The sequence below is a fragment of the Phlebotomus papatasi genome, chromosome 3 (genome assembly GCF_024763615.1).
Source record: "Phlebotomus papatasi isolate M1 chromosome 3, Ppap_2.1, whole genome shotgun sequence".
Lineage (NCBI taxonomy): Eukaryota > Metazoa > Arthropoda > Insecta > Diptera > Psychodidae > Phlebotomus > Phlebotomus papatasi.
The window spans coordinates 59,214,423-59,235,041 of record NC_077224.1 but is presented as its reverse complement, the minus strand read 5'-3'; the positions used below and the strand labels follow the sequence as shown (position 1 = coordinate 59,235,041).

General features: G+C 33.6%; 1 protein-coding gene across 3 annotated transcripts in view; it reads right to left on the bottom strand.

Annotated features, from left to right (window-relative positions):
- The window catches only part of LOC129807045 (single-minded homolog 2), a 46,678-nt gene that overhangs the window by 10,633 nt on the left and 15,426 nt on the right, over positions 1 to 20,619 (bottom strand). For 2 of the 3 annotated variants that reach the window (XM_055856025.1, XM_055856024.1), the window contains exons 2-3: positions 11,384 to 11,578; positions 5,134 to 5,780 (exon numbers count right to left, since the gene is read on the bottom strand). In XM_055856025.1, coding sequence (XP_055712000.1) covers positions 5,134 to 5,780; positions 11,384 to 11,558 — 822 coding nt within the window. In that variant the 5' untranslated portion in view covers positions 11,559 to 11,578. Of the gene's footprint in view, positions 1 to 5,133; positions 5,781 to 11,383; positions 11,579 to 15,696; positions 16,186 to 20,619 lie in introns of those variants that run through there. The other variant, XM_055856023.1, reaches the window with a different exon arrangement.

Here is a 20,619-nt window from a genome sequence, read left to right as displayed (position 1 = left end):
TCTGATAAAAATTTCACTTTTCCACCATATTGTAAATAAATTTATACACTTACCGTGCTTTTTACGCATAAATTTGGCCTCTAAATCACAATTTTATAACAGAATTACCGAAAAATACACGCACCAACGGATACGAAGCATTTTCTTAAATGGACGCTTTCGATAGACTGAAACAAAACGAGGTATGTGAAAAATTAATAGTGTCTTTTCGTTCAACAACACCGAGGAAGTGTTGCAAAAACACTGTTTAAGTGTATTTTTCACACTCGTCTCGCGTTTGCTTATCTTTGTTGCCAGGAGTGTAAACTTAACACTCGATGAGGTTTCAATCCGTAATACTGAACTATTTTCTATAATAATATATTTTTAATACTTTTTTCATATAATAATTAAACAAGAGTGTACTAAATTCATACAAGATATGTTCATGAATTTCTTGGATGACAAAAAAGACATTTTTATGTGCTGTATCAAGGATTATATGAACAGTGTAGATGTAACACTCGGCAGAGTTAATTTTTTTAAAGCAAAGTTGGTGTGAATTTAACTTTTTCCTTCGTTTTTTGGTGTGAATCTAAACCCCGATTGCCATGGTGCATATTCAACACCTCTTTCTAACCCCGGCTCCCAGATCCATTTCCCTCAGTGTGGGATAAAGCACTAATCCCCAGAGGACTCTTTATTTTGACCAATTTATGAACCAATGTGGTTATTTATTTTATTTAATTTGAGACACTAAGAAGCTACAAGCGTCTACCACCGTCTTAGCGTTGGTGGCCAACATCCAGAGCAAATCGGTGGAAAAGCTTTCTCGCAGTCTGTATGCTGTAGGGGAGACCGGGGTAGATTAGACACCAAATGAAATTTTTCATTGCGTATAATTTGTACAAAAAATGTTTGTATGAGGCTGATCTGATAAATATTTCAATAAATAGTAAGGTAAGTGTGCCAAATTTCGGCATAGTTGCATGCAAGCGCCAAAGTGTCATGTTTGAAATGTAATATTTTTAATACAAATTGAATGTTTTTGTTACTTTTTTATAAGGAGTGTTGCTTGGAACTTTGTAGACAGTTTATCGTCTTTATTTTCTCTAAAATCATTATTAATACATTTTAAAATTAATAAAAATGTAGACATGTCACTGGTGGCCTATTTCGGCCACCTTCATTCTCATAGTTTCTTGCCCTTCTGGAATTCTTCCAATGGTTTTTTTTTTCAGATCATTTTGTTCGTCGAAGCGACATTTTTTGTTATTCTTTGCATTGTATAATATCTATAATATGCATAAAACTAAAAATTCACGGAAATGAAAGAAACAGAAAATGTGGGCGGAATTGCAAGCTGGCCGGAATTTGGCACACTTACCCTAAGGGAAGTATATATTTAGAATAATGCGTGGTTTTCTCAATATTCCATCGAAGGCAAAATATAAGATACCACTATCTATTACTATACGTGGCTAATTCTGCCCCGGTTTCCCTTATATCCCAAGAGCAAGATATTGAATGTTCAGTAGGGGAATTCTGTGATAGTTTGGCAATGTAATATGTAATATGACAAATTTCGTTCGAATCTTAAGAGAGCTTTTTCGAAAATGTGATTCTGTAACCGTGACATTGCCATATCACATTGTCAGAAGTTACATATTTGAGATTCCTGGCAATTCAAATGACAATAAATTTTATAAAACAAATCATTAGGGTAGATTGGGGCAAATTTGTCAAAACGAAAATTTCAATATTCACTATTTTCTAAAATAAAAGAGACTGAGATTTGAAATTTTTATTATAGATAGCCTTCATGAACCTTCTTAAACTTACGAAGTTTCAAGGGATTAGAGGAAGGATTTTTCAAAATAAAAATAATGATATTTTGAGCCCTATTTTTGGAATATTTGGCTCACAGAAAATATCAATACTGATTAGCTCAATTTGAGGACATTTCTCGTTAAGATAGAGAAAAATTATCTTCGACAAAGTTGTAGAGGAATAAATGTCCTATAAAGATATGTATATTTGATATTTCTAACGTTTGCGAGAGTAAAACGTCACAAATTATCCGAAGACTGACAAAATTTGCCCCAGAAATTTTAAGAATCTCCACAAAATCGACTTTTAGAAAATGATTCGAAAATCACATTTCTTTCGAGATAGAGGAAAATAGTCTTCTGCGATGTTGAGAGCAGTAAATTTTCTATAAGAATATGCGCATTATAAAACGTTTCTGTTTTCTCAGAGCCCGTGAAAGAATTAAATATGCGTTTTGACAAGTTTTGCCCCAGTCTCCCCTATATTTGCATAATATCATTAATGTAGAGAGATTTGATTAAAAAGTCAAAGAATTATTTTTTCGAACACATGGGATATAACAATAAAAGCTCGATTGGCATTGTCAGGTTTCGTAGTCACTTCAAAAAAAAAAAAAACTTCAGGAGCATGGAAGAAGCATTAACTACGGTGAAGGTGTACCTGGGCGATCAACGATCAGCAGATTCTTCCAAAACAGGCCACATTGTAATTATTAGATTGTAATACCGGTAATACCAAATAAAGTGCCTAAATACGATTAATAATAATAAGTTCCGTTTACGATATCCAAATTCAATATGCAACTATTCCGACAAACTGCCCCACCTCCCCCTAACAAAAACTTCTATGGAATAATTTTCAGTTTGCAAAGTTTACATTGATATTTGGCTCTACTATCAGGACATGGGCCTACCAACCATTAAAAAATGATTATATGAACTTCATTGCAAACTTCCGAATGATCTTTTCCACTTAAATCATTAAAAACCCTTGCATTGTACTAGAAGAAAATACAAATAAGCTGCTTATTATGGAATTTTTAAAGAGTCCTCCAAAACATTCATAAATATGCATTATAATCCTTTTTGCAAATTGCATTTATTTGCATTTTCGTATATCCATACTGAAATTAGATGCAATTCAAATGTTGGGATTGATTGTGTCATCGTCCTGCGAGATTGCAGCTAATGATTAGGTGAGATTTTTGACTCGTGTCCTTGCATAAATCTTCCCCGTATAATCCTTTATGCCTTTGGCGCCAAAACAGAAATGCAAAACTGCATTTTGCTCAAATTTTAATTGGACTGCTGCACACTAATTAATGCAATTCACCTTAAGAATATGACAAGGAAGGAGATTGCATATTCTTGCTTTTATTTATTCTATAATGAAACAAAAAAGAATATTCACTTTTTGATATTGTAATTGGAGTATGTTATTAAATAAGTTAAATATGTTATTAAATAAAATATGTTCCACGTGGCATGGGACTGACAACCTCATCCCGTACAAGAAAAAATAATAATGCATGTCTAGAAATCCCTTTGCGGGAAGGCCTTGTTCCTTCATGGAATGTTGTGCCAACATTATTATTATATTATTATTATTAAAAACTTTTTCCTAACTTGTCAAAACTTATAGAACATTTGAGAAGATACTCCATTTTTATCCTCAGAAAGTCTAAACTTTAAACCTTTGAAACATCTAAAGTTGAATTTGGAATTTAATAATAATAATTTGCAAAATATTAAGTGGATGAATCATAAAAGCGTGAATAAAAACTAGAAATACTCATGCTCTCACGTTTCTTTTTATCTAAAAAGTATCATAATGTTTGGATCTTGTGTTAGTTATCTTTGTTTTTTTTTTGATAAAAATTATCGAATAATAGATGATTAAATACTGCAGTGGTCAAACCGCAAATACACAAGCTTTCCCTTTGTTTGATCTTCAACAAAATCTTCGAAAAGCTTTGTGATTTCGAATATTTTGTCTTTGTTAAGGGGTTACATGGGTCTCTCAGGTCAAAAAAAAATATTTTTTTTATTTTGTAGTATAACATTTGAAAAATATTTTCTGAAAATTTCAAGTCAATCGGAGTAAAACTCTCGGAGGTAGAGCAGTTTTAGTTAAGCATTCCGCCCGCGCGCGCATATTGTTGTAAAACTTTAAACGCGTTTTTCACCGTTTTACAATGCGGTAGTCAAGATTACTCAGAGTCTACTGAACCGATCTTTCTGAAATTTTGCATACTTGTTTTGAGAAGTATTATCTACTGTTGGATCGAAGCATTTGCACTTCCTTTAATCAGAACCATTTTTAAAATACAAAATGTGTTGAAAAATAGGGTAAAATTGATACTTATTTTCAAAAACTTTTGCCAAAAATCCAAATTTTGTTTTTTTCAAAAATCCTTCGTTCATCCAGAGGTCCAACTAATCATCTACCAGAGTATATTTGGTTTTTGATTTCAGATGAACCTACTGGGAGAAATCCTGCCTACCGCAAGGTCTGTTTTTTGAGGAATGGTTCCAAAAATCAGTTACCAACGGTCGAATTTTGAAAATTTTTCAAAAAAATTTTTTTTTTATTTTGTTCTAAAGTTACTCTTTCATATCCCAAAAGTTGGAATTTCTAAAATATTTTCAACACAATAAAAATTATTATCAGAAAAAAGGCCTATTTTTTGACCTGAGAGACCCATGTAACCCCTTAAGGCTTAAATAATTCTTTGATAACTCATAAAAGAAACTCAATTTAAAGCATTAAAAGCTTTTAACCCTTTAACGACGAGATATTTTTTACGGACTGAAAATCAACAATAAAAATTAAACTGAGAAACATAATCAATGATAAGTCTTACATCTAACCTTGGAAAGTCCAACAGAGTCTGATTCGGTGTATTTTGTGCTTCTATGAACGATAGGGACAAAAATAGCCCAAAAATTTAAGTAATTTTTCTGACGATACCAATGAATAATATTTTTCGCTTTAATGAAGAATATTACGTATGAGTATTGTAATTTTTATTGCCAAAAGAGTTTTGCCTAAAAAAATTGGAAGTATAAAAAAATAAATAAAATCAATTATGAATTTGAGAATTTAAAAATTCGCCATTTTTGAACATAAATATTTACTAAATAGCAAATAGCTATAAACTTGCAAAAAATATTGTAGATTCCTTCAACCTTCTACTTTACAATTATGTACAGACATAAGAACAAAATGACTTTAGGTTGTCAGGAAAAATTATTTTCTTTATGGGACACCGGTGTTCCAATCGTCCTTAAAGGGTTAAAGATAGAACATTCACACAATGTTTACCTTGTACCCTGAAGAAGTCAGTCCAGCGTTCCTCTTGGCGAGAACACATTTCATACGCAGGAAGAAAGATCTCTCGATTTCAACAGTTTGTGACGACTGTGCCTGATGATGGTTCAGGGAGTGTGAGACCCCATGAAGATTTGGCAGGTTCCCACTGTTGTTGATGGGATGATTTGGGTTCTGAGGCGGTGGCTGGGCCACAGGAGGAAGGTTTGAGGCTGGAGGAGTGCTATGCACTGAATTGGGAGGTGTTAGAGGAGCAGGAATTGCAACCGGTGGGACTTGATGGTGGGTCAGAGGATGATGGTGGTGATGAGGCCCCGGAGGTTGAGCTGGCTGATGAAATCCACCCCCAGTGGCTCCGAATGGTGGCACGGTGAACACATTCGGATGCAGAGATAGCACCGCAGTCATCTCGTCGTGGTCAAAGTTATGGATGTACTCATAAATAGAGTTACCGGTGAGTTCCACCTGACTGAGACCTAGGTGAACCGATGCCGTTTCCGATATGTACATAATCTTCCCATCAGGAGCCACCACGAAGATGAATCCATCCAGTGTTTGTAGTAGATGGGATCCTAATTCTTTGATAGCCAAGTCTCTAGGGTTTGAAGGCATGTGTTGCGTTCCCCAAGCATCTCCCAAACCTAGAATTGGAGAGAGAAAATAGAGAATTGCAGTCAAATTCATATATATTTAAACACTTTCAGTTGATTGCATGTCTCAACCAACTAAAATAAATCCAATATTTTTCACTCATTGATTTCCCTCCGCAAAAGATATACGTGAAAATATGCGGAAAATTGGTGGTGGAAATTTTTCTCAGTTATTTGAGGGATTTAAGTGGAAAAAAGCGATTTGTCAGCACAATTTTGCACATGAATATCCCTTGCGACGCCCATCCCTTTTAACAGGAATCCCTCTATGTTCCTATAGTAATCACCACCCCAACTGAAAACACATTTAATGGCACGGTGATGCATATAATGTGGCTAGGCGGTTGGCTGTTGAGTATTCGATCCCTTCAGCAACCCCTACCATTATCCCAATGTTCTATCCCCGGGAAAAATGTTTACTCAAGTACAAACCAGAAGCCGTCGACAAAAGATTGCACAATGCTTTTTCTGCTCTTCATCTATTCCTTTGCCAGAGACAGAGGACCTCATAAGGATATACTGTTATCATCTCAGTCTGGAGGACACTCCTTGCCAAGCCCCTTGGTTTCCTCCAGCTCTCCTAACTCTAATACATCCAAATGCACTTTGGCTTTAACGCTACTGCAACTTTGGCCAGAGAATGAAATTCATTCATTTTTTAATGACTACATTGAGAAACTGCGGCAACAATTTAAATTATAGGTGAAAATACTAATTGGCGCACGTGAAAGAATTTTAGAAAACTCTACACAGAGCTTATTGAACTAAGAGAAGACGCGCTACCTTCAGATGACTCGAGCTTCGAACAATTCATTTTTTTTTCGATTTTTTCTAAGTTCGTAACGAATTTGATCCATCACTGTTTTCAGAAAATTTGAGGCAGTGGACTAGCTATTAAAATGTAGTATTACAATGGGTCCAATCACGGATTACTTTATTCCTGGATAGTAGGTAGACATTTTTGTATCACATAGTAGTGCAAATAAAGTGAATAAAAGTACGAATAAAGACGTCGTAAAGACTCTACACACTAGAGAAATTTATGTCCATATTGAAGCAAATTACCTATGCTTGCGTAGGAAAAACTCTTCAATATGGACATAAATTTCTCTAGTGTGTAAAGGCCATAAAGATCTATGAATCCTAAACATTCAGTAATTTTTGTTGTTTTCAAAATCTAAAATTACTGGTCGGATTCTTAGGTTAGAAGGATTGAGAGGGAGTGGGCTCTATTAAGACAACTAATCGCCACACCATCCAGTACCCAGCCAGATTTCTCCAGACCGGACTAACTCTCTCGGCTCTCTCTCCAACTTATCGGTACAATGACAAATACCCATAAGGCAATGACACCACAACGGGATAGAAGCGGTCCAGGAACGGATTTGTTGAATAGTAACGTTTTTAAAAGCCACGATTTTTGCAAACGTACCTTATTCATCGGAAATAGGTTTACATACAGGGTTTACATAATGAATAATTTTCCCATTCTAATTAAGTCAAAGTTTTCCCAAAAATTTAGCCTAATAAGAAATTAGAGAAGCTAAGGTACGTAATTACGAACTTTGGACTGAACACTTCGTCGTATAGCTTAACTTCTCTAATTTTATTAGTCGGTAGTTTGGAATAAAGTTTCACTAATTCCCTAGACGCACTTATGACTTAAGCCGAGAGACAGCTTAACATAAATATAATCAAAATAATGTTTAGATTATATTTCCATCAGTTTCTGACTAACCAGAGCAGAGAAACGGCTTAGTTAGTGAGAAAATGATGGGGATTTAGTCTAATTTTTATACTTAATTATATTAAGCCATCTCTAGGCTCAAGCCGTAAATGTGTCTAGGGCATAAAGATTGAATATTAAGAGCAAATGATCCATTTTATTTTAAAAATAACTAAAATTGCTTATTATTTAGAACTTGAATGCCCTTGGGAACTGGACTGAACATCCAGTGTGAAACTCGTGTAAGCCATATATCTAGACCTTAGGTCTAAAGTGGTCTTCAGACTAGAAGTTTATCTCAGTTTCTGAAGGTTTAGATTCTAGATTGCCTGAAAAACAAGTCCAACAAAGAATTTCAGTGATTTTTAAAGTTATGTTAAGTCAATTGCTATACTAAATTAAAAAAGCAAAAATTTTCTAAAAAATATTGCTTATTGAAAAATTACTGTAAGCTATATGGCTTAGACTTAAATCTGAGGCATAATTCAGGCTTCAGACCTAAGATTTAAACCATATCGTTTCATTTCTCTAATTTCTTTTTTTAAAGTTTTTTAAAGAAAATATCTAAGGAATGAACATTAGAGACAAAAGATTCATAAGATTTAGAAAAAGCTATAAAACTGTTTGTTCAATTTTCTAGTCCTTAAGTAATTAGACTACATCTGGCTGAAATCCGTATAATAGAACACATTTATCAACTGACTGACATAAGTTTGAACTGGACCAGTTTCAAATATGAACCGAAAGATCCTAAATTGCTCAGATTTTACCCTAGAATTTTTTTTTTTAAATTTATATGACATAAACCGTTTTTATATTCAAATATTCATTCTTTCATTAATTTTACTTTTTTATTATGTCTGTGATATTTTTCGTGTTAATTGGTCTAACTAACTTCCCAAACATTCCAATTACCAGCGACGTCCTCCACAAGTTGCATCCTGCTGAGTCGAACGAGTGTCTCAAAGGGATTGCGTGTGTCGTTTGTCACCTATTTATCCGACCCTCTTAATCCAACAGTAAGTTTGTAGAGTGAATGGGATTCAATAAAGCGAATTTTTCGATCAACCTTCCAGATATTAAGGGTTCCATTGATGGTCCTCACAATGTCTCTGAAGAAAATACCATCAAGAGCGAGACAGATCGCGATTGTGGCGCAAAAAGCGGAAAAAAGAATACTTAAATAAATTTCATATTGATATTGAAATTAGGAACATGACAGAATCTTTTCATCGCCACCACCAAGATTAACGATATTAGCCGCATTCTTTTTCCCGGCCCCCCAAAAATATCTCCCCTAAAGCCATTTGTGCGTTGAAAAGATTTGAAATTTTATGAGAATGCTGAGAATATGCTGTGCCTCTTATCGGTGGTTCAATGTTGCAGGAAAACGCGCTGGATGGTGGATATATTGATTTAAATATCAAAAGCTGAGAGTGAGAATTTTGAATTAATTCAATGGCAAACTCATGAAGAGTCTCAAAATGGAAATTTGCTCATTAAATGAGCAACTTTTCGTTCTCCATTTTGCATGCTTTCCGTTCGCTTTATTATTTCAAAAGGGTACAATGAAATTGAGGGGTGGATTACTAAAAAGATTAATGCAAATGTAGCATGTTTTGAAAGAATAATATTTTAGTACATGCATGTACTAAACACTAAAATTAAATAAATTCCATTTTAAAGGGCATGATAAGTGAAGATATAGTTTTTGTTATAAGTAATTCTATTTATTAGATATTTTTTGACGTTTTAATAATTTAAAATTTACTGTAAATATAATCCCAGAATTTAATTTCCAAATTATGAATTTTCTGCATTTTTAATTATTAACCCTTTCAGATGTCTTTAAAATATTTAAAACCGGACAACATATTTTTCTGAGAATGGGCATTTTTAAGTAAAGATTGAACGAGTTATTTCAGCTTTAATCCTTTTAGCCTATCGTAGCTGAACGAGTGTATTCGGCCGTGACCTTTAACGGGGTCAATTAAGTCTATACCAAAAGACAACTGGTGATATTATTGAAACTGTTTTGAAGATTAACCGAAATATTTACTATTTACATATACGTTTTTAATACAACTTGCGACTTTTTTTCCTGCCTAATGCCCTAGACAGACTTTCGGCTTAAGCCGATAGGCGACTTAGTGGGAAACTGATGAGAATGTAGTCTAATCATTATTTTTATTATAATCACGTTAAGCTATCTCTCGGCTTAAACCGTTAGTGTGTCCACCACATAACTCTAGAAAATGCGAAAATAATATCTGTAATTTTGATTAGTTACTTTTCTTAGCTCTTTAAAACGGATGTCTACATTGTATAAAGCTTTTTCATCTCTTCTTTTCTCGGACATATTGTAGGGGACACTGGGGCAAAATTTGCCAAAAAAGATATTTTTTCTTCACAAGTTATCAGTGAATCTTAATGATTTCTATTTAGCATATTCTTATAGGAAATTTACCATTCTACAACTTTGCCGAAGTTATATTCCGCTAACTCAAAAGGAAATACTCTTTCCAAGCCATTTTCCAAAAGATAATTTTGTGGAATCTTCAGAAAAATTCAAGCCTTAAAAACACATTTGTGATGTTGGAAATTGTTCCAAAAAACTTTTAATCTCTTTCTGTTGCAATTGTGCTGCCTCAGAAATCATCTGCAGTTTAATCAGAACCAGTGACTGGATGTGTCTTTTCGCCATGTGAGATGTCGGAATTATTCGTTTTTTGCCAATTATTGCCACATGCCTTCTGACAAATTTTACTCCGAGTGTTCATTTTTAATAAAACTAATTCTGAAGGAAAATCAGTTTATAAAATTTATAAACGAAAAACAGATTCGTGATCAGGATATCCAAATTATATAGCAAACACACACTAATGCATCAATTTCGGAAAGTAACTGAATGAAAATTGATATCTCCTGAAAGGCAAATATTTTAAAAACAGGGCTCAAAATTTCAATATTTTTTATTTTCTATATTCCTTGCTCGAATTCCTTAAAAGCTTTAACGTTTATTGAGGTTTATGAAGGCAATCTATGATAAAAACTTGAAGCCTCGGCCTCTTTTTTCTTGGAAGATATCGAATTTTAAATTTTAGAATTGACAAATTTTGCCCCAGTCTCCCCTACATGTCTCTCATTCTATGACACTTTTCTACTACGTGTAAGCATAGGTATGAATGCGAAAAAGTGGGATACACATATGTTCAATACGTTCGAGAGAGGTAGAGACGGAAACTTTGACTTTATAAAATTTTCCTAGTTCTATTTTATTCACAAATTAATTTAGAGCATAATGTAGGGGAGGCCGGGGAGGTTTGGGACGGGGGTAGTATGGGACGAGGCGATTTTTTAATTAATTATTAAAAAAAATGGGATTTAACCACTACTCTATCGTAGGCAATATTAAGATGTATCTTGACTAAAAGAATGGATATCCTCAGTTTTATTGTTTTATTTCTTTTTTTTTTAAATTGACAAAAATTGTATATTTTGACGTCTCAGATTTCCTCTTTGTATTTTATATCAGCGAAATATAATCAAAACTTTTTTATCTCATTAGCTAGCAGTATAATCTGGGAACATATTTTTATAAAAGTTTCAGAGATTATACGCTCTTGTTTTTTCCTTAAAGGTTTTAAATACCAAAAATACCCGCGGGGATGTTTAGGACACCTGAAAGGGGATGAATGGGACGTTGATTTTCGACAATATTGTAGGTGGCGTGTAATTTTTCATTAAATGTTATGTACGTGTTAGATTTTTATTTAATTATTTATCAATAGCCACATATTTCTCCATTTCATTTCCGAATTTTGGTGTTACGCTAATTTTCTCCTGCATTTTAATACTTAAAACTCACCATCAGGAAAAACTTGACGCATTCTCAGGTACGATGTGGTAAGTCTAATGATAGATGCTTTGTCTAATTGTGATGTAATAGCGCTGGGCAGTGGCAGAAGTTTAGCCAATTCCATAAATTCAGTATTCTCTCTTTCCCGTCTCGTTTTTGCGGCATTTCTGCTCTTTTCCTTCATGGCGCTACGGGATGGCAATCCTGCAAATTATTTGGAATTATTTACTTATGGGATTTAGCTCATTATGCACTTCTGTTACACACATAGAGAGAGAATTAACACCCTCTCAATGACTCTAAGAAGTTAATATATTCAAAGTTCAATCTATGTTTGTCGAATGAGCAATAAAAGTAATTCCCATGGTAGTGAAATGCACAAATTGAGAGACTCCGCGACATTCCATAAAAATCACCATAAATAACACACAAGACACAATAGCAATAAAAATCCATCTCTTAATGAGCTTCTTGTTTGCTTATTGTGGTTCTTTAACTTATTAAATATGGGTTGGATTTTGTGTCCAATCCAAACCCCAATATGGATCACCATAAAACCTTCCTTCCACAGTAGAATAATTACACAAAACTGACATCCTTTCATGGGACAAATATCGTAAATCAGAACATTTTTACAGGGCACTTAAATTGCCATTTTAGTGCTCGAACTCAAAGAGAGAAAAGATATATGCAATCCGTTTTTTTTTAACTTATCATCTTTCTGGAGCTTAAACGAAAAGAGATACCATTTTCTAGTCTTCGATGACCCCCAATGATAAAACATTATCTTTTATTATTCCTTATTATTAATAAAATGGGTGCTATTGAGAAAAGTTCTCTTGAAAGCACAAAGGAGTTGTAAATGGTTTAAGATAGAGTTAGCGTCCACCGCCGTCTTAGAATTGGTGGCCAACCTCCAGAGCCAAACGGTGGAAATGCTCCTTCGCAGGTTGTATATGCCATCTGAGCCAATCAAAAACCAAGAAGTATAGACTGTACAATATTGAAAGTATAAAGAAAAGAGAAAAAAGCAAAAGACAAGTAATCAAGACGACAGAAAGGATCGAATGAGCCGCTACTTCTTCTCTCTGAGTAGCTGATTCCAGAGAGACATTTTTCTTTTTTTGTCCACCCCCTTTCCTTCATAAAAACCATTTTATTGTTTTTTTTTTCTCTCTAAAAATTGGCCTCAAAATGGCTTTTTGCAAAGATTTTCAGATCTTGGTAGCTCAGGTGAACATTTACACTATATTTTTGAGCGGAAAACGACTTCTGAGGCCTTATTTTTCAAACGATTTGGTTAAATTTGAATATTCTGGAAAAGTCTTGAAATTCCCCACCTCGCTAAAATCAAAACTTTAACAATGTTTTTCAGATATTGTTTTGCATATAGCAAAGGCGAACATTTCGTCCATATTGACCAGAAAATTCGCCATTTTGAATTTTTGAAGGCTAGAGAGTTCGATCACTTTTGGGGACTTATTTTTGAAACGATTTGCTTAAATTTGGATTTTTTGGAAAGGTTATGAAATTTTGAACCCGCATGCATTGGTTTCAATTAATTGATTTTTCTCGAAAATACTTTTTTATTTGACATTATATTCATTTCAGAATTAGGTCAAAGTTTAACCGCTTTAAAGGGTTTATTTCTCAACCGATTAGGTCTACTTTGCATATTTGGAAAGGTCTTGAATTTTTCTGCCCGGCTCCATCAGTTCCAATAGCTAATAAAGCGACAAAGTATTCATAGGGCAAACTGGGGTACCACCAAAGACGGGGTACCACCAAACACTGTGATTTTTTAATCGAATATTCGACTTCAGAGGATAAGACCTATAGGAATTTATAGGCACTATAGAGATGCTTGTCCACTGAAGGAATGGTCGTGATAGTCCAAGTAGTTTAGAAATAAAAATTAGTGTTTGGTGGTACCCCAGTTTCCCCTAATGGAATCGCCTTTCAAAAATATTTTTTCTTTTATTTTTCCAGAAGTTTGGTACAAAAGTCAAACTGTTCTGAAATTCACACTTCTTAACCAATTTTTGATTTCAGAACAGTTTTCTATGAGTTAATTTATTCGGTAATAAACCGGTAATGCACCAAAAATCCATGCAAAAACACAACTTACTGGAAGCTCTATCTCGTGAGTTCGAGCACTTAGCAAAGTTCGGCAGCTTTGCCATCTCTTTGATATTAACTCTTGCCGTACCCAAATAATTGGGATTGTGGATGGTGAAGGGTTTGCGACGCACTTTCATTATGCTCCTCAAACACATTAAAAATTCTCTAAACTTAAATATTCATGAAAATCTAAAGAGAAACTATCTCAGAATTCCACTTGTCACAATTGAAATTCTCAAGAGCAACTGATTGATCTCTGGTCGAGGGATTCTTCCGAGGTTAGTGCGTGCTCTGAGGACAAAAGGAAGGACGCCAAGGTGTCTGAGAACGTGATTGGCTATTGCAGCTGGAATCTACCTGTTTAAAAATTCCCATCGTCCTCTATATATGGGCTATGGGAGGTTCTCTTCAATTCTGCAACAAGGTGCGAAAGTTCCAAGAATCATCCAATAAGGCTCAAAAGAAAATATTGGACCTACATAATAAACTGAGCAATATATGTGGTAAAAGTGCCCTAATGTGGTGCATTTTATCACCATCTTAAAAAAAAAATTACATAATTTATGGTAATAATTTTCTAATAACATTTTGCCACAAAATGATCAAGCTCACGTGCATTACCGGTTTAAAATCGATTTAAACCGGCTTGTTATTCATTAGAAATCCATTTGAAAATTAAAAATTTATTGGAAAGTGCGTATTTGCGAATATTGTGATATAATAGTCCTAATCCATATGGGTTGCCAAATTTAATATTTGACATTGAAAAAAAATGACAAACAAAATTAATTACTCATTGAAACCAATACAGCCGGATTGGCATTTACAAGACCTTTTAAAATGTGCAAATTTAACCAAATCGGTTGAAAAAAGCCCCTGCTTTGATATAGATAAACTTAAAATTTCAAAGTTTCCAGTCAAAGGTATGGGGAGTAGATGCTAGCTTAGATATTTTTTAAAACATATCCTAATGCCCTAGACACATTTACGACTTAATCCGAGAAACGACTTAACGTAATTATAATCAAAATAACGATTTGACTAAATTCCCATCACTTTCCCACTCACTAAGCCATTTCTTGTTTTAAGCTGACAGACGGATTCGTCAGAAAGTGATGGAAATGTAATTTGATCAGTATTTTCATTGTAACACTGAGAAAAAAAGGGGGTGCGATTAACTTACATTCCTCATAACTTTAACAATTTTTAGGTGTAAAAATATATCAACATTTTTTAATGTTAATTTTACACCTTTTTGAGGGTAAAATTTACAACAAAAAGGGTAACTTTAATACACTTAAAAAGTATAATATTTACACCGATTTCGGATCAATACTGCAGGGTAAAATAAACATTTCCAGAATGTTATTTTAACTTTTTCGGATTTCTCTCAGTGAATTACTTAAATCCGTCCCTCGGCTTAAGTCGTAAGTGTGTCTAGGGCATAACATGAAAGAAATTGTCGCGGAACCGTTTTCGAAATAAACCATAAAAACAGTATTTTAGAAAAGATTGAGACTAGTGAGGATAATAAGGAGGAAAACATTACTTCCTAAGGTTTTTCATGAGGGCTCATCGAAGACCCAAAAGTTAATACAGTAGACTCTCTCTCAATCGGGCATATGGGGCAAAATGTCATCCAAATTATTGAGAGATTTTGACATCAAAATCATTGTAAATTCCACAAAAAGCGGTCAATTAAAAAGAATTATGATAAAACAAGGGGAACTACAGCGAATTTCAACAAATTTGCTTTAAATTCAAACGTGAAAATTGTCAACAAAATTTTGCGCCCGATTGAAAAAGAGCCGATTAAGCAAGAGTCTACTGTATCTCTAACAATTTGACCTCTAGGCCGGTAACAAATCGACAAAAGCGAATTAAATATATTGCTCTTCTTTTCAGTTAGAGAATGTTGAATAAAAGTTTGGTATAAAATTTTATTAAAACGTATTTTTTCTTCGATTTACTACTCCATTTTGATTATTAATTCCGTCTTTATGTTTCAACCGTTAATTATTCTTTGTCCAAGGTTTCGGAAGGCCACCATTTTTAGCGGCAATTGCCTTTCATTCGTCTACAGAGAAAGATGGAAGTAAATTGAGCTACTGGTATCTTGGGATTTTTATTTGTACACACAATTAGCATAAAAATCTTTCTATCTTTCTCACTCGTCTCTGTCCACAAAAACACATTCTCACCTTCAAGGGTTATCCCCATATCGATGGCCCTTGCTCACAATTATGCCTATTTACAGCCGAAATAAACACATTTGATCATTTCTTTGTGCTGACTGAGGCCCCACAGATGGTTGCACTAAAGAACTCTCCCACACTTTCTTCAGCAATTTCTTGTGGTGCCAAAAAAAGGACACGCCATAAATCGGAAGGAAAGTGTGAGAATGCCTGGACAGTAACAAAAACATGCAAATTTTCAGTTCCCATGGGAAAATTCTTCAAGTTCTCAGGTTGAACCATTCTTTCACAAGATCTTCCCACGGAAGAACCTTTAAGATTTTGGGAAAATACGTCATCAGGTGCAACACATGTGTAGGTTGTAAATGGCTTTACAATGCTGAGGTGTCTAGTTGAAAGGATGAGCAACTTGAAATTGCATTTGCCGCAGATTTTAGAGAATCCTACGGATTCAAGGGCTTTTGCAGGTGATTTTTTTAAACATCTAAACAATTCTTTTATTGCAGTATTGTCTCGTCTTTTGCTGTTGTGTGTTGTGCTCTTAAATCGCATTAGGATCAAGCTTGAATGGAATTTAAAACGAGAATTGTTGAATTGGGATTAAAAGTTGTTAAAAAAATCAGTGCCTCTTAACTTTTAAAGTCCTTTTGACAGACAAGAATTAAATCTTGCTAAACAAGAATTCATGACACTCAAATTATTTAACTGAAAAGATTACATTGAAAATTACAACATATTTTCTTCAAAACTAAAATAGATATTAGTCACGGATGTTTACATATACACGGCCCAGTCTTCTGCTGGCATATTAAGGATATGATTAAATTAACGAAAAGAAGAAATATAAGGTAATAATAATAATAACAATAATGGTGGCACAACGTTCCATAGAGGAACTAGGCCTTCCCGCAAGAAGAGTTCGGGACAACCATTATTATTTTTTCTTATACAGGGATAGGGTTGTCAATCCCATGCCCGTGGAATCAAGTGCAGTGAAGCTCACTGGATGCAATTCGAAAACCTTTAACGCCAGAAAAATTCTTGGTGACCTATAGGGGATTCGAAACCGGGATACTTGCATCATAGAGCGAACGCTCTACGACTTGACCCATTGAGTGTCCCAAAAAAGAAGTCAATATTTCCTAGTCTCTGATTAAATCTTTTAATTTAAATACTGCATTTATAAATTCAGAATCAAAATCGAGAAATAGGCAGCGACAAGATTGTTATCTATTTTTTTCAAAAATAATATCTCTCAATCGAATAATTAAAATAATTATTGTCTAACATGTCACAATTTTGTTTAATCCATGATATATTTTTTTAAAAGTTAATATATTTTGCTCAAATCAGTGATTTCTTGCATAGATTCCAAAATTGTTTCTCTTTATGGAGAGGTCCCAAGCTTCAGACAAATCAATTTTTTGCTATGTTCCCAATGGATTTGATCCATGGCTCTTTTTAGGAAATTCGAGGCATTAAACTAGCTTGTAAAATATAATATTATAATGAGTCAAATTCATTAAAAACATATTGAAAACATGAGTTATTCGAAGCTGAGTCGTCCGGAGGTAATGAGCTTTCCCCTATTATTTTTTTTAATTTCATTGAGTGCTTAAATTTCGTTTGAACTTTAATAACTAAGTCGCAAAAATTCAATAAAAAATGTAGACTAAATAGATGAAATATATAACTAATAAGTATAAAATGCTATAACAAAACAAGTACAAAAGGAAATTGTAGGGAAATACTTTTAGATGACGTTACCACGAATATAATAGATTCCATACGATTTGTCCACTACAGAAATAGTCGAGAAAGAAGTCTACCATTTCTTATTTAAAATTAAGAGATTTTAATATGAAGATTGAAAATGAAATGTATTCATTTTTTAATCTTAATTAATTAACATCCTAAAAACTCAAATTTACATCAATTTTTAAAGGTCACGTTCATATCTGTCCCAGATATTTTGTGACTAATGAAAACTGCAATGAGCCAATAACATAATTTTAATTTTTTCGGAAAATTAAATTGTTATAGAGAATCCTTATATTCCTTTATGAGCAACCTATACTCCAGGCTATAACATGTGCTGTGCAACATTTTCCTAAAATTCAAGATTTTCTTAGAAAGTCAAAGTATTTGTTTTAAAGAATATACTATTTTTTCAGAAATTCTGAAAGTAATAGAGCTTCCTGGTATCGGTGTTATTAATTTTACTGGTTCTAGAATATTATTGATCATTTAAAAAAAATCTTCAAATTCTTCTTTATCCCTAATTAATTCGGCCTTATGAAGTCAGAGACATTATTGCCTATAGTAAAGATACCTCTCTTATATGCTTTTCATATAGATGCTTTTCATAGAGTGCGACTTTAACGCTTGTTTTTGGACTGATGAAATATTTTTCCCCATTCCAAATCAATAGAATTATTCTATGTTTCATTTAGAATCATTATAGAAAAAGAATTTTAGCAATAATATTGAAGAAAATTAATTAAATTACGATTACATTAATATATGCGCTAGAACCTTACTGCGATACTTTTTTCTAACTCCGTTGAATTCGATCAAACTCGGATACTCATTTTAAGGAAAAGTTTAATGCATAAAAATGAGAAGGTATTATTTCAAAAATATTTTTTTAAGTTTTATTCCATTAATTCATTTCATTGATTTATTAATTCAATTACATTGTGCAACAATTTTAAACTTTTTTTTGTCCCTGGGTTCTCATGCTACTTTTTCTAGGTTCAAATGGTATTTACAAAAATACTTATCATTTTGATTTCATTTTGTTTTTGCGCCTAAATCTTCTGATTTGAGATAACGCTATTTCCAAAACACATTGTAGTTAGAATTTGACAAAAAGAAGCGTTTGATTCCTGATAATTATTTTCTTTATATAAATTTCGAATTGAAAATTGTACATAAAAAAAAGCGAAGAAAGAAAACCAAATAAAGAAAGCTTTTTGTCTAGTTTTTACCACATTTCATCAGATCGAAAACCTTCAAAATTTGTGAAATAAAAGTGTTATTTTTTTAATTATAAATGAAACAGGAAGGAAGGAATCTATACGTGTTATGCAGGAATACCTTAATGTTATAGATTTATATATTGAACTTGTTCTTTAGCCCTTCAAGGACGAAAGATATACCCATATCCCATAAGAAGAGGACACCGATATCCCCATCGTCCTTAACCCTTTAAGGACGAAAGTGACACCAGTAGTGTCCCAAAACCAAAAACATTTTTTTGGCTATAGAAAGCTATATTTTATCCTCTAAAGTCTAAATAAATAGTCCGAAAAAATAGTCTTTAGTTTTAGGACACCGGTGTCCCACTCGTCCTTAAAAGGTTAAAGGATTAAATGCTCTTCACTCAGTTTTATCCATATACATAATTTATCAATTTAGTTTATTGTAAGGCGAAATTTTTAGAAAAAAAATTGAAATGAGGATTAGAACTCCATAATGCGGATAATTTTTTGAGAAACCATTGAAACATGTTTGTTAAAGAGAAATTAGAGATCTTCATCTGGAACTGTCTAAAACACTAATCTTAAACTCGTGTTACATTACGACGATCCATAAAATGTTTTTTTATACTGTTCTTCTGCATAAAAACAGTGCGGAATCCGTGCTCTTTAAACTTAACCCAGATTTTAAAAACTCCCTCTCCAATTTTGAAAGACATATTCCCTCAATTCTTAACACTTTTCATTGCTTATTCTCCTCTTCTTGGCCGAGATTCTCAGTGTATTTTCGGGAGCAGTGTTGTACCTTACTGAAAAGGATAAACATTGCCCTCCTACTATTTACTAATTGGTTTTGAACGTGATATTGACAAGTACGTGATTTTTCCCCAAAACTTGCGTTCCCTTCAAAACATTGAACTGTTGAAGAAGAACAAAATCTCACTTGGGTTAACTTTTATATTTTCTTACACACAGCGGACTTCTTTTTTTGTGGGGAAAATTTATTTTCGGCAGTGGTCTTTGAGTTCTTTTTTTTTGTTGGCTGGAAGGGGTGGAAGTCAGAGGTGAAATTCCATTCGGGACCTTTTTGTCTGGGTGTTTGTTCCCTGTGATTTCTTATAGAGGGAGGTTTACCAGTTTAAGCTTAAATTCTCCATGGCGAATAAAATGGATGGAAATCGAGTGAATTGTTTGGTGAAGATGTGAATGAATGGGAGAAGGAATCAAACAACTGTGTCTGCAATGATATGCTAAATCTCAATGCCCAACATTTCCACTAATCCCCGTTCAGAATTCTCCGGCAGGCGTCCAATTGAGGCATCGCGCAGTTCCGTTTAAATTCTTTTGTACCATACTTCCCATTTGGGCTGTATTCCACAAAATGCCAAACTATCAGTCCATGTCACCAAGATCTGAGATTTTCATGAATCTCAGTCTGCTGTCCCATTTTGGTGGAGAGGCCCTTGTGAATTTTTGGGAATGAGGGTGAAGTCTCAGATGTTCTTACTATATATGCGACATTGAAAGCTCGCACGTGATTTTATGCCGAATTTTTCTCATGATGTTCTAACGGTTTTCTACGTCATGCTGTGACTTCAAATATCCTGAAGGTTACCAATAACATTGATTGCTTGAGCATGAGAGAATTTTCTCTATATGACCATTCACATCGACATCAATTTTCTTTCCTCTTTTTGTTGGGCTGTTCGGAAAGTGAAAGTCTCAGTGAAAGGCTTAAGATTTTTCTCAGAGAGGATTCTTTTAGTATGAAGATGAAATTATGTGAAAATTAACCACCTACACATTAGAAAAACCGATTTAAGTTTGAGAAATAATCCCAGAAAATTAATGTCAACGTTAAGCCTTTCATAAAACGTCTAAAACCTTAAGAATTTATTGCAAATTTTTCTTAACTAATACAAAGAGAAAGGTGCGTGTAGCCAACAAT